Source organism: Galeopterus variegatus, unplaced genomic scaffold (genome assembly GCF_000696425.1).
Source record: "Galeopterus variegatus unplaced genomic scaffold, G_variegatus-3.0.2 Scaffold41, whole genome shotgun sequence".
Taxonomy (NCBI): Eukaryota; Metazoa; Chordata; class Mammalia; order Dermoptera; family Cynocephalidae; genus Galeopterus; species Galeopterus variegatus.
This window is the reverse complement of record NW_007726152.1, coordinates 988,491-1,002,981: the sequence shown is the minus strand read 5'-3', so window position 1 is coordinate 1,002,981 and position 14,491 is coordinate 988,491. Positions and strand designations below refer to the sequence as shown.

At 32.1% G+C, this 14,491-nt stretch overlaps 1 protein-coding gene across 1 annotated transcript in view; it reads left to right on the top strand.

Moving 5' to 3' along the window:
* The window catches only part of FOXP2 (forkhead box P2), a 274,200-nt gene that overhangs the window by 106,941 nt on the left and 152,768 nt on the right, over positions 1 to 14,491 (top strand). The window contains exon 3 of the mRNA XM_008571504.1: positions 9,983 to 10,072. Within this exon, the coding sequence (XP_008569726.1) occupies positions 9,983 to 10,072 (90 nt within the window). The remainder of the gene's footprint in view (positions 1 to 9,982; positions 10,073 to 14,491) is intronic.

Below are 14,491 nucleotides of genomic sequence, written 5' to 3'. Positions count from 1 at the left end.
TATATATATATATATATATATATATATATATACACACACCACATTTTCCTTATCCAGTCATCCATTGATGTACATTTAGGTTGGTTCTTTGTCTTGGCTGTTGAAAACAGAGCTGTGATGTCTTTTAAGGAGACTAAAATCACTTTAGAATATAACCTTATATGTCTACTTCCCCTTACGAAAAATAAGAAAAAAAATAATTTGAATAGGTCTTGGAATTCCTTATGTTGTTCTAGTTGGTGTAACTAGCAATATTGTTAAATGACTCAGAATTTATTTTGTTCTCTTTGTACCCCAAACAGTTTTTCACTCCAGCCTTTTACTTGTATAAAAGTCCCTTCAGTAATATAGTCTTCCTGACTGCCCCTTGTGGAAAGAGCATGAGCTTCAAAGTCAGCCAGATAGCTGTTCCAATCTCTCATGCCACATCAAGGCTTTGTGAAACAGCTTGCACTTATAACCAAAGAACTCTGTGCCTTGATTTACACATCTGTGATAAGGGTGTTTTGAGAATGAAATGAGATAACATGTGCACAAATTTAGAATTTTAACCAGCCTATAATGAGCACTTAATAATGCTAATTCTCCTTTTCTTCATTTTTGTAAAAGATCTTTGAGAACAGGTGATCCTATAGAGTAGGGTATATTGCATATTCATGCAGATCTGGAGATGTGGCACTGGGGGAGGAGGGGTTGTATCTCCCAAGTACATTCATGAACTTAGATACCTTTCCCCTCAAAGTTCCAAAGGAGATTAAAATACAGCTTGTCAAAATATCATAGAACATGAAGCAATTAAGATATTCTTCCTATCCAAGGGGCATTTTCCTACTTGAACAGAGTTCAGAGAACTAAGTAAATATTGGTGTGAACTTTCAGAAATTATAGTATACCAGGCCCATTAGTTAAAATGTGCAAGCCCATTTAGCAAATTCACTATAAAGCTAAAAATCAGGAGTCAGTCTCAAATGACTAGTATCACATTCTTGGAAGAACTGATATCCACTGGTAGGAAAGTAGGTAGTTCTTTAATTCTGGAGGCAACATTCTGGAAGAAGACATCCATATAGCCATATGTCGTCAATGTATACGGATTTACACATACATTGTAAATGCAGTAAATACACATTTCATACTCAAACGATGTTTTTACTCATCAGGTGTATTTCTCAGAAGAGTGACAGAAAAGCTCCCCTAGTTTTGGGGTTTTTTTTGAAATTCTGATCTCTCTCATTCTCAGTAAATAATCCCACCCCCTTAGTTTCTGAATTGAAACCATCCATTGTGAACTCTCCCTTTCCTAACTTTGCATGTCCAATAACAACAAAAAAAGACACTTACCTTCTCATCTCTTTAGCCTGTCTCAGAGGAAGATGTGTTTCTTCTCTCCAGAAAACTATCACCTGCTCCTGCCCTTGATTTAGTCCTTTCCGTTCCCTCTAGGGACTTTCTCAACTCCTTACCTCCCTGCAGCTTCTGTTCCTCCCTATTTATTAAGTTCATTATCAAGTTTTCTTTATTTAAAACAAACAACAAACAAACCTATCAAACTAAAATTATCTTCTATTTTGCTTTTCATAGAACTTATCAAAACAAATTAAAATAAAAATAAAATACAAAAATTATTTGTATTCCGTGTCCTGGTTTTCCCCCATTTATTCCCCAGTAACTCCCTGCAATCTAATTTCTACTTCAGGATTGTATGAGAACTGATATCTGAAAGGTCACATTTATCAGATCAACAAGAACTTTTATTAGTTTTTAGCCTCTAAGTTTTTTGGTGTTTGAAAATATCATCTCTTTATTCCTAATTCTTTTTTTAAATATATGAGGGGTCTTCAAAAAGTTCATGGATTCATATTATCTTTTAATACTATTTTTCCACAAACTTTTTGAAGTACCTCGTGTAACAGCTTTATCGACATATACTTTACGTACTTTAAAATTTACTCTTTTAAAGTACACGATTCAGCAGTTTCTAGTATGTTCACAAGGTTGTGCAACCATCACCACTATCTAACTGCAGAACGTTTTCAGCACCTAAAAAATCCCATACTCACCAGCAGTCACACTTTATTCTTCCCTCTCTTCAGCCCCTGGCAACCACTAATCTACTTTTTGTCTCTGTGGAATTGCCTATTCTGGACATTTCATACAAATGAAATCACACACTACATGATCTTTCATTACTAACTTCTTTCACTTAGCACATGTTTACAAGTTTCCTCCATGTTGTAGCATGTGTGAACACTTCATTCTTTTTTTGAGACCACTTATTATTCTATTATATGGCTATATCTCATTTTGTTTATCCATTCATGAGCTGATGTCATTTGGGTTCTTTACACCTTTTGGATATTATAAATAATGTTGCCATGAACATTTATGTACAACTATTTGTGGGTCATGTGTTTTTATTTCTCTTGGGTATATGTACACCTAGGCATGGAATTAATGGGTCATATGGTAATTTTATGTTTAACATTTTCTGGAAATCTTTTTGACTTCTATTACTATGATCTCCTCAAAATTCATTGTCTTCCATTTTCACTATCTCCTCACCCCCTCTCAATAAATGTTCCCCAAGTTTTGGGTCTTAATTCGTCCTCTCTTTACTCTCTCTATCAGTAATTTAATAAACACCCTTTGCTTTAACTCCCCATCTGTCTCTCACTTTTGGGAATCTGTCGTCATCCTGATCACTCTCCACCTAGAACTCTGCATTAGTTACTGTCTACTAAAGAAATCTTCTCTTGATTTTTCTGTCAGTAGATAACAAGCATCATCTCCCCAAAGCCTGTGTTTTATAATCTGGTTTTCCCCTTTCCAATGGTGGCACAGTTTCTGTTACCTTTGATTTAAAATTTTGGAGTCGTCATCAATTCCTTCCTGGCCTTCGCCCAGTCCTCAGTTATTCAGTCCTGCTCCTCCTGCTTTGACAGTACCACTTGTTAATTCTTGTTTTCAACTAACATGATTCTTATTATTCTTGCCTCTCATTTGTACAGTTCCACATACCTCTTTCCTGGTCATTTTACCTCTTTCTTGCCTCACTGCCTTCATTACTCATCATCTATTCTTCACAACCTGACTTCAATATTGTCCTGGGTCAGCTTCACCTCCTCATTTCCAGATTTCAGCAACGTTTGCCCTTACCTGCAAAATAACATCAACATTCTTTGGCATTTGTTGTTTAATTATATCCAGTAATTAGCCCCAACTAACCTTCTCATCACGTTCCACTAGTGCCTAAACTAAGCCTATACTTTATGCAAGATCAACTATTTTCTTTTTACTGTATATCATCCCACATTTTCTTTGTTTCTACTTGGCATGGCCTTCTATCATCTTCATAAGATGAAATATTTCCCATATATGTCCAGCCCAAATATTATATCTTTCATAAAAATTTCTTTGTACTCCCCAACTGAAAATAATTTCTTCTATGTACAAATTTCTGAAACATTCTTGAGATATTGTTTATTGTCATTTGACATTGAGCTAGATGTTTCTTAGACAGTAAGCTCTTTGAAGGCAGAAACAATGTTATGTTACTCCTCTTACCACAAGTGTGCTGTGCTTAGTTCTTTGCTGGGAATATAGAACACTCACAAGACTTTTTAATGACAAGTAATTTTTCTGGATTTTATTCTTCTAAACATTTTCCTAAATACTACCCCTTTAGCAATCTTACTTTTAATTGAAAAGGAAATCCAGAACAGAGGATTCAAATAGTATTATACATTCAGGTATTATACAATAATTTAGTAACATGTATTTTCAGTTAACACGTAAGGTGGTTTTTTTTTTGTTGTTGTTGTTGTTGTTTTTATGGCTGGCTGGTGTGGGGATCTGAACCTGTGACTTTGGTGTTAGAAGGCTACACTCAAACTGAGCTAAACAGCTAGCCTGATTTTCAGTTAACATCTAATATACCAGTTGAAATTAGAGCAATATAGCAGTAATGAATCTTTAATCCATATCCAAACAAAAGATGATACTGGCCTCATAATGAAAACATAAACTGCTAAAGTATGCTAAGTCCAAAGTATGTTTGGGAAAAATAAAATATATTTTATAACAGAAAGAGAAATAACAGAATGTACATAAATCATTGTAGTTTCTGGAACATGTACTATGCAAAAGAGAGGGTATGAAATCATTAATTTTAATAAAATTGATTCCAATTTATCTTACTCTTTCATAGTTGAGAATTTTAAATTTGGACAAAATTCCTTAATAAATGAACCAGAATTGTATTTAGTATTTTTATAGATAATATTATAGTAGTGTTCTTCTTTATGTTCCATTAGCAATTCATTATCATTAGCTACAGAATAACAAAGAAAATAGAGATATGAATAAGGCTACTTGGTATTATTTACTGCAGCCTGTGGTATGCCATCTCTGAGGAAGAGAATGTGTCCATCACATTAAACTGAGTGTATTATTCTAGATGTGGAAAAACAAAACCCTCCTTAGCCATTAGTTACTGTTAAATCACAAGCTTATTCATGCAACGGTTTCTGAGGTCATCTGGGAGTTTGGAGCCATACTGGAATATACTGAGTATTGGGTTTGGACCTGCACCTTGAGGACCTTATTATTACTTCTGAGGATGACTTGAGGATTCATTCCATCACAGATTCAATAACTTGATTGTTGTAACATCATGAATACTAAACCAAAAATGCCCAACATCTGATTGGTAAATAGGATACTTTATAAGTAATTGCTCACTCATTATAAAATGATCTTAGATTCTCCAATTTAGCCTCCGTAGTGATGCACAATATAAATAAAATATATCCACACATTTATTTTCTAACTTTATGTAAAATATAGATACTGTATCAAAACAATTATTTTTAAGAAATATTTTGTAATAATTAGCTTTTTGTAACAAACTTAGTCTAATTATATATCAAGGATGATAAAATGAAGGGTCGATGGCTACAGATGCATAATTTCACTTTGATAGATTGCTATTTGAAAATAGGTTATGACAATCGGATAATTAATTTTCTTCTATTAAATAGCATTATGAGACTTCAGATTATATTTATCAGTATATTCTCTTTAGTGGGAACATAATATGAAGGCAGACCAGACAAAATAGGAATTCGTACCCTTCCTGGAAGGATCTGAATATACTTTTTATCAACCACACTTGGGAAAATAATTACAAAATGAAATTCTGTTTCAAAACTTATTTTATGTTCAGTATTCAAAGTAACACGTTAAAGACATAATGTGTTAAATTTTAAAATATGAGTATGAAGAGCAAAAATCTAGAGGTCTTGCTGGCAATTTTTTTTTGGTTCTGGTTATCTGCAAAGTATTCACCCCTTGTCAGTATAACTAGGGAGTGCCTGTGTAAACATTCTTGTTTCGCCTGTTCCACATAATCGTTTCTTGTATCATATTTCTTCTGACCCCGCTATCTGAAACCAATTACAGGAGATCCATTTGGGCTGCATCTATTTTCATAAGAAGCCTAGGCAACAGTGTTTTTCTCAGAGATGAATATCAACATCAAATATGCTTCTGAGTGCTTTGTTATTTATGTTTCAGAGAGATTTTGTAGCCTTCAGCTCTCAAGAATGTGTCACGCTGTGCTGTTTATACATTGAAGATATTAATGGGCATAGATGTCATTTTTCATTTTAATGTCTCAAATGCAACAGGCGGATAGGTTAAGCATTCCTATTTTTATGGGGAGAGATATGACTGATGTCTGTTTTTTTCCCAAAATATACATATATTTACTTAGAAAAAAAAGTTATTTATAAACCTTAGCATACTCAACATTTTTGGTTTCAGTGGGTATTTCTAAACTATTCTCAAATAATTTTATTTGTAGTGAAAGTTTTCAATGTTCTTCAGCAAAATAGGTAATTATCTGACAGGTTACAAAACGTTTTCACTCTAAGTTAATTCTCACAATGACCTACTCATTAGAATTACTCTGTGTGAGGTTCATTACTAGCATAAAGTCATTACTACTAGAGAAGAGGAATATGCTCAAACTTTGCTTTTTTTTTTTTTTTACAAAAGTTTAGTTTAGTTAAAATTACATACTAACTGTTAGAAATGATATTTGCAATAGTATTCTAGAGCAAAATACACTCAATTGCATAAAACCTGCACATTCCCACACCTTTACGGACTAACAAAATGTGTACTTTTAGTTGATTATAAAGACTTTTATTCCTTTTTTCAAAATATTTTAATTTAATCTGATTTCAGTTTTTTAAATGCCCTATTTTAATTTTCTTTAGCTTTACTAAAATTAGATAACTTCATTAAGTAAAGTGCATCCTTAATTCAAAACAAATGTGTTTTTGGAAACTAGATATGGTCTGGCTGCCTTTAGAAATCTCTCTCATGTTGTTCATTTGAATCAGACTCGGTCATTATAAAAGGAAATTTTGTAAACAACTTTTGCCTTTTGTTCTCAATTAGTTTTGGGAATGGGTTGATCATATAAATACTTAAATGGCTCATAGAACTTTATGAATGGCCCTGGAATTTATCTTTTCTGTTTATCGATAGAAATGGTAAGTAATTTTCAAATTAATATTTACGTAATTTGACACCTAACACCTTATAGTGTTGGAAGTGTTTTTTGTCATAATATTTCATCTTTTTGAATAGTAACCATAATAAATTGCAAAGATGAACTAAATGTCTCTGAGCAATTGTTTATTGAAATTCAGTCCTAAAGTGTTATCCAGAATACTGGAAATAAAATGTCATATGATGCATGCAGTTAGAATGCAAACTGCCAGAGATTTCTGCTTATGAGTTTTAAATTATTCCTGATCTCTTAGAATTGTTTTTGTTCTCCCATCTCTTATGTTGACTATAGCAATCTCTACTACCAAAAGAATGTTGAAATAGGCAAGTAGTTATTTTTCATTCAGAGTTTGTATTGAGAGATGATCCTCAAGTATTTTAAAGATAATTGTAAATTCATGTGAAAACCAAAGTACATTAAAAGCAGAAGCATGTTTTAGCCAGATGTCTTGTGGTGTCCTATTACTATTATTACTCCTTTACTAACAATGTACATGTATGCTTTTGGCTAGTGATATTTTGATGAGCAGAAGTTTTAATATATCTAATTTTCTTGTGTTTTTCTATAGCCATTGGGTCTTTACCTGTTCTCAATGTTTGGTCACTTGTTTGGGATGAGTTGAATGAATATGAGGGTATTTCAAAAAGCTCATGGAAAAGTAGAATTAAAACGTAATCTGAATCTTTGCATGAACTTTTTGAAGTACCCTCATAGAATGCAGGGCAATGAAATGGATGGGGTCGTAGGCTTGAGAGATAAGAGCCTGAGTTTTTGATCAGACTCTGCTACTGCTTTGTGACTTTAATCAAGTCATCATAGTACTGATTCTTCAGCTGTCTGTCTACAAAATGAGAGCACTAGACTAGACAGTTTCTAAGGTTTTGTCCAGCTCTAGAATTCTGCAATTTAATTAGAAATAACCGATCAGATGATCAGGATGTCAAGAGGTTAGAGCTCCATCAAGCATTGGGGGAATATGTAATGTAATCTGAGGTAAGTATGTGGGGATATTTAGCCATAAAACGGTATATATTCTGTGATAGATGTTCTATTTACTTGCAGATTCAAACAGAAAAAGATTATATTGTCATTTTCTCTTTAAATTCTGAAAATTAGCTATGCTTTGTTTTCAGGTAAAGAATAATTCGTTATGGTGTCATATATTCTCCTTCACTAGAATTTTACTTGTTGCTATCTAATGATCCTTTGACAGAATAGAGACAATATGATGCAATGGAATGCACTCTGGCCTGGAAGCCAAGAGACCTTGAACAAAGCATGCAAAAATAGCTTTGTGACCTTGAACAAAGCAATTGATTACTCTAGGACTCATTTTTCTCATTTGCTAAAATAAGGTGGTCAGATTAGATGATTTCTAAGATTGCTTTAGTTCTAGTCATTCAGGATTCCAAGATTCTAAACTGTGTTCATTAGAATCCCTCAAGAATAATAAAGGACTGCAGAATTTAATATAAAATAAGTCTGTAGATATACAAAATAAACTAATCAACTCAAAAGGAAAAAACAATTACATGGAAAAAATTAGGCTAACTTTCTGTGGATTTTGGCATCTATAGGAAAAGTAATTGACTGATATTTTTATTCTGAGAGTTTCACATAGACACAGCCTAGGTCACATTACAGTCATTTCCATTTGAAAAATATCACTTGTAGTTATTTTATCAGTTGCAATTAAAAGAAGAAAACTATCTTATTTGGAATACTGAGTGAAAATTTTTAGTGAGCTTTGTGATAATAAAATAATTATGGAATTATTTATTTATTTGTTTGTTCTTCAAACTGAGCCCTATAATAAATTGCCTGAGTTCACTGGTATGTGCCGTCCTTAGAAATATTTAGGTTGACTTGTAATTACTTGAAAAGTTTAAAAAACAAAAGAAGATTGTTGTGAGTAACTGTGTCTCCAAATGTAAAAAGTGTGCTTTACAAACTATGCCAGATCCTGCTATGGGAAGACAAATCAATGTTGTTAGGAGATGGTGCTAGTGCATTCAGTTTGTTTACTTTGGTTTCTATGCCTGCCTGCCTTCTCAGAAAACTTGCTTGGAGCCAGACTGTAGCAGCCCTCTCTCTGTCTTTTCATAATTGATCAGGGGATGACTGCCTTCCCTGAGGGTTAAGACGTGGCAACTTTTTCTGTTTGCTCAGCATCTCAATGCAGTAGTTCAAACATTGTTCACACCAGCTGGCAGTGTAATGCCATATGCACATCTTGTCAAAGCAATTGTTGTCATGGATACTGGAAACTCTCTTAAAAACCAGATCATTGATTCCAATCAAAATTGTACTTTTTATCAGCTGAGAATCTTAATTATTACAGAAGGATATTGATCTAACAATGTTTTTCTCATTATGAAAATGTATCTTGTATTTTAAAATAGTGAATAGTAGTGCAATGATTTATTTTAGTTTTGTGTTGAAACATTTTATCACTAGTGTTCATTGAACTTAATTGTTGACAGAGAAAATAAATTTTTAAATAGAAGCTTTTAAAAGTTTTTTTTTTAAATTAGTTTAGGCTGCTACCTTTAAAACAATTTAATATGCATTTTATTTTATGGCACTAGTTTTTATATGATAACTTTGTATAGTATTCACCAAACTGTTCCTCTTCCAGTAAATGAAATGCTTACATTAATTTCTTATGTTAAGTTTTATTTCCCTGAGTGGGAAAGAAAACATAAAAATAAGTGAAAACATCTTCTATTTTGATTGGTATTCTGTCACACATAGAAACAAACCTGATTGGTTGAGTGGTAATTTCTTTGTTCTCTGATTTTGCTAAGAATGCAAATGAAAACCACTCAATTTTATTTGGCATTAAAACTGCACTTTATTTTGTCAAAGGAGAGGTTTCCCCTTGAATTGTAAGTACAAAAAAGTGTTTTTAATCTTTAGTGAAAATCCTTATTAATTCACTTTCAAGATAATCTGATGTTGATTTGTCAAATTTAATTACAGCTTCCGGTAACACTTGAAGTCTATTGCTTTTGCTTCAAAATTGTAATACGAAAATGCAAATTGAATGATAATTTAAAAGGGAGTGGGCATTTAGTTGAACACTCAAAGACAAGTTCCTTGTGGAAATGAGGTTATTGATGCAGTTTATGATTTTTTCTTTTTTAAGCACTTTAAACAAATTAACTTTATTTCCTGCAGTATTACATGCATCTCCGTGATTTTGAGAAAAGTTGTATACTTGCGTTTCAAGAAAAAAAATGGGGTTTTTTTGCATCTTAGAAGAAAAAGAATAATGATTCTCTCTAGAAAGGAAGATGGGGGTTTTTATACACTGAAGTCTTTTACTATTAACCAAGTTTAACTAGTCATCAATTTAACTTTCAACAAAATACTTAGATATTGTTCCCTTTTTACTTCTAGGCTCTTCAGGCAGCAAGACAACTTCTCTTACAGCAGCAAACAAGTGGGTTGAAATCTCCTAAGAGCAGTGATAAACAGAGACCACTGCAGGTTAGTAAAGCACTCCTGTCCTTGGGGCCTTATTTTAAAAGACATTCATGATGATAACCAATGCACAGACCCAGTTGAATATATCCAGAAAATTATTACAATTACATTTGCATGTATAGGTAATTTTAACTCAAAAAGATAATTTATTATATTTTTAAAGAGAAAAACTTGTATTAGCATAGATTTCAAACGTTTACAGGGTCACTCCTTGCAAAAATTATGTAGGAACCACATTTTGTGTACATAGGCTTAAAGAATCTTGTATAAAACTTTTTTGTGAGATTTTAATGGGATTTTATTCACACATAGGTTAAAATGGGAAAATTCTTCCTTAAAAGCAAAGTCATAATAAAATGGTGTGGAAGGAAACAAAGCAGTCTTATACAACCCTTCCGCAGTTGTATCCAAGTGACAAATGCAGAAAAGCTTCAGGATTGCCAGAAAAACTGTGTGAGTTTGCCAAGGAGTTATTGCTGTTGCTACAGTTATAAAAACACATTCTGGAGTTTGTTGTCCTTACTTACAGTGTTTGTCCTGTGAAACTGATAGTATGGATATCTTTTAAAGTAAATTTTGTTACACAGTATAACTATTATTTTATATAGTCTTCTTAACAAAAATATGTGGGATATTTTCGGAGGGGGAGCATTTTTAAGATGTATTTTTAAATGTTTGGAAGGTAGAATCTGGAGTTGTACAGAACATCTCTCAAAGCGTTGGAAGATGAAGAATGTTTTTTCCTGAATCATGTGTTATATATATGTCTAATAAGGCAAGCTTAGTTTAGTTTTGTTTTTTTTTAAGTAAACATCTCTTATCACTTTAACAAAAACAATCTTTTTTTTTTTTTAAACAACCTAGCTGTTTTTTATTTTCAGGTGTACTCACAGACATTAGTGACTAAGTCTTACATGATGGCCCTCTGAAGCTTAGTTTGTATGCTGTTGAATCACAGGCTACTGATATACACAATCCAGAAATTACTTATCATCTAAAAACTGGATTAAATGGATGGTCCCTAAACAAGTTTGAGATGAGAATATATTTTCTTGGGAACTAAGTCATTCATGAAGGATGGGTGGGAAGAAAAGGGACTTGGGGACTGGAATTATTTCAACAGAGTCTAACGTACAGATTTCTGCCATGATTGCAAATGAAAGTTGTATTGAATCTGTCTGAATTGGATTCCCTTTAATATTTTCTTTTAAAATAAATGTCACATTCTTTTGTTTTAACTAATCAGTAAGTCTATGACACTTTTCTCACCATCATATTCCTCCCCAAGTTATAATAGTGAGTTTAGTAGTTTTTCCATCCAGTTAACTGATTCCATGAGAGTCTCTCCATGCATGTAAATGACAGAAAAATTTCCATACAAGTCACAGAAGATAGCAAATGAAATGTTTATCCTCACTATGGCTTCAGAGTGGCAAGTTTGCTTTACTGTTGGTATAGAAAAAGAGATTTAGATGCTGGCAACATAAACCAAAGATAGGAGAGAAGTTATTGTTTTGAATTTCTGAAAAACACTGTCCTAATTCTATTTTATCAGATTTCTTTACAAAATAGAGTAATTCACAGTTGTTTCTTCCACTCCAAAGCTAAGTCCAGTAGAAGTTTCTTTATTGCTGGTTACCAGGGTATCTCTGGAAAGAATGGCTGGGCTTTAGGTTTTTTTAACTTTCTTTTTTTGTTGTTGTTGTATTGGAAGTCAAGATTTGATACTTTTCTTAAATAAAATATACATAATTATTTTAGAAAACATTCACACATATAATGTGGGAACATTAGTGGCTTTAAAATAAGAAATTGTTGATGTACTAATTGTCGTACAAATAAATTTTGAGCAGAAATCCCCAATTCTGTTACTTTAGTATGAAAGAGTGATTAAAAGTATTATATGTACCTTTTTAAAATTGCAGATGCTGACCAGACCATTACTACAAAGACTTTTATTGTGTCACTTGTATTAAGTGTTTTGTAATGTATATTAATCTGAATATACCTCTACTATATGCATTATAAAACTAGCACTTTAATAGTGTAATTTTAGTGGGATCTCATGCTGAAATGTCATAGGAATGAGAAGCTGGTTTTTATGAATAAAAATTTAGAAATTATGAAAGAAGACTTATGTGTTCAGTAAAATATACACTGCAATTAATACAATGTGAGCCTTCATTTTTAGTATTTCATAGTACTCGATAAGATTAGCATCTGAAGACATACAGGGATTATATGAAAATCTAATAAAAACCTAACAGCATTTCATACTAGTTTACACATCTGTTGCCAAACTGAGTATATTAGATAATGCTTATCCTTGCATCTGCAAATACTATTAAGCATGAGTTGCACTATTTGGCACTTATGCTAAATAAAAAAAGTAAAACATCTTTGTTAAAAATTTTTAATAATTTAATATGAAATTAACATTTCGAAGTTTTCTTATATGATTCTGTTACAGTCTAGTTCTTTTTCTACTTAACTAAGAGTTTAATCAAAATTTTATAATACAGTTGATTATCTTTTAAATTTCAAAAGGATAATTGAGAATATTTCAAAATCTGCACTTGCAAGGCAAGGTATTTGGTGTTAATAGATCATGATGTTTCTTACTATATCAGGCACGACATTTCTAGAGGAGCAAAAGAGATACGTTGTGTTTTTATTTTAAAATACAGTTTTGATAGTGAACTATTTTATAAAGTTTGAAAGAAAATACAGATTTTTGAAAACCTATTTTGATGGCTCAAGTCACAAGAACAATATTCGGTTGCTTGTTAACACTTTTTTAAATGTTAAAAGTGTTGGCCAGATTTGAAGTGTGACATGGTACAGAGTCTATTTCTAGAAGACCAGTATTTACCTACTATTATGCTTTCATTTACATTTTTTAGATTTTTGGGCTACAGATGGCATAAATATTCACAAATCTAATGTAAAATGAAAAGAAAAAACATCACATCTGACAAGCCTGAGTACCAACTGTAGTAGCAACTTCACTTTCATGTATAGATATCTGAATATATGTATTCGAAATATGTTTACATATGCTATTCATTAAATGAAACACCAATTGAATAGGCCCCATCAGTAGGTACATTGATTAATGAAATATTGATGAATAATATATAAAGATTGTGATGTAAATGGGAGCTGATATTAACCTAACCATTACCAGATGTTTCTGCTTTACATTCTTACTGTGTATCCCAGAAAACACACGATGATAATAACAGCCAAAGCTGGCCCCTCATTTTAATTTGTTTTATTTAGTCACATCTACTCCTAGAACTCTTAGACTTGATACACCTATAGTGATCCATTATAAGAAAAGTTAGCCAAAGAGAATATCTAATGCTTTCAATTTCATGAAACTAATTTCCAAGTCAGAAAGAGTAAATTAACACCACGCACATACACACACACACACATACACACACACACATGCACACTTCCATAATCTGTAAATTTTAAAAAATTTTGTTATATACATTATCAATTCTCTAGCCTATGACAAATCTACTTAATGTAGTTTAGATATGAAAATCGGTCGCATTATTGTTCTTGTTACATTTACAGCCATGAGACAGACTTGTGGTTCTTCAACAGCTGTGCAGAGCAGAGACGTAAATTTAAGGTAAATGCCATTGCTTTGCTATCTTAGATGACTATTAGTATATAGCATTGTGATCACTTCCTTCATTGTAGGCTAATACATAATATAAAATTCTCTTTTCCAATAGGTAATTAAAATTATAAAATTTTTATAATTCTGTCTTAAGTTCAAGAATGAAATAGTAAAAAGCAAAAGTGGATTAAACTTGGGAGTCTTATTCTGACTCTGCTACAAAATAAGTATATAAGTTTGAGGAAGTCAGTTAACATCTTTATAATAAAGAAATAGGGCTAACCGATGGGCATGATCTAAAATTCTGTGGTTAAAGATTTATTTTGGTTTTGATTGTTTTTGAACTAACACATAGGCATCTTAATTTTTCAGGATGAGGTGTATCTTGTTGGATATTAGCTTATGAGTTAAGGATTATGTTTGTTTTTTATTTGTTTGTTTTCAGTTACAAAGCACTTGTTTATTAACGAACCACAGCCAGAAATATTGCTTTGGAATCAAAGAATTAAATCCCACATGTATGGAAATCATTGTGCAAATATAATTTTGTGCAATATATAGGAAACTCTGTTTTGTTTATTGCCTTGAAACAATACTATTTATTGCATTTAGGAGAGGAGAAATATAAGGTACATAAAGAATTATTTTGCTAAGGTATTTACTTTAATAATCTACATTTAAATATGTTGTGATATAATATAATTAAACATCATTCCTACCTTCCTCTACTCCTTACTTCCAAAATGTTTAGAGTTGCATCAGCAGACAGAGCAGAAATTCTGTAG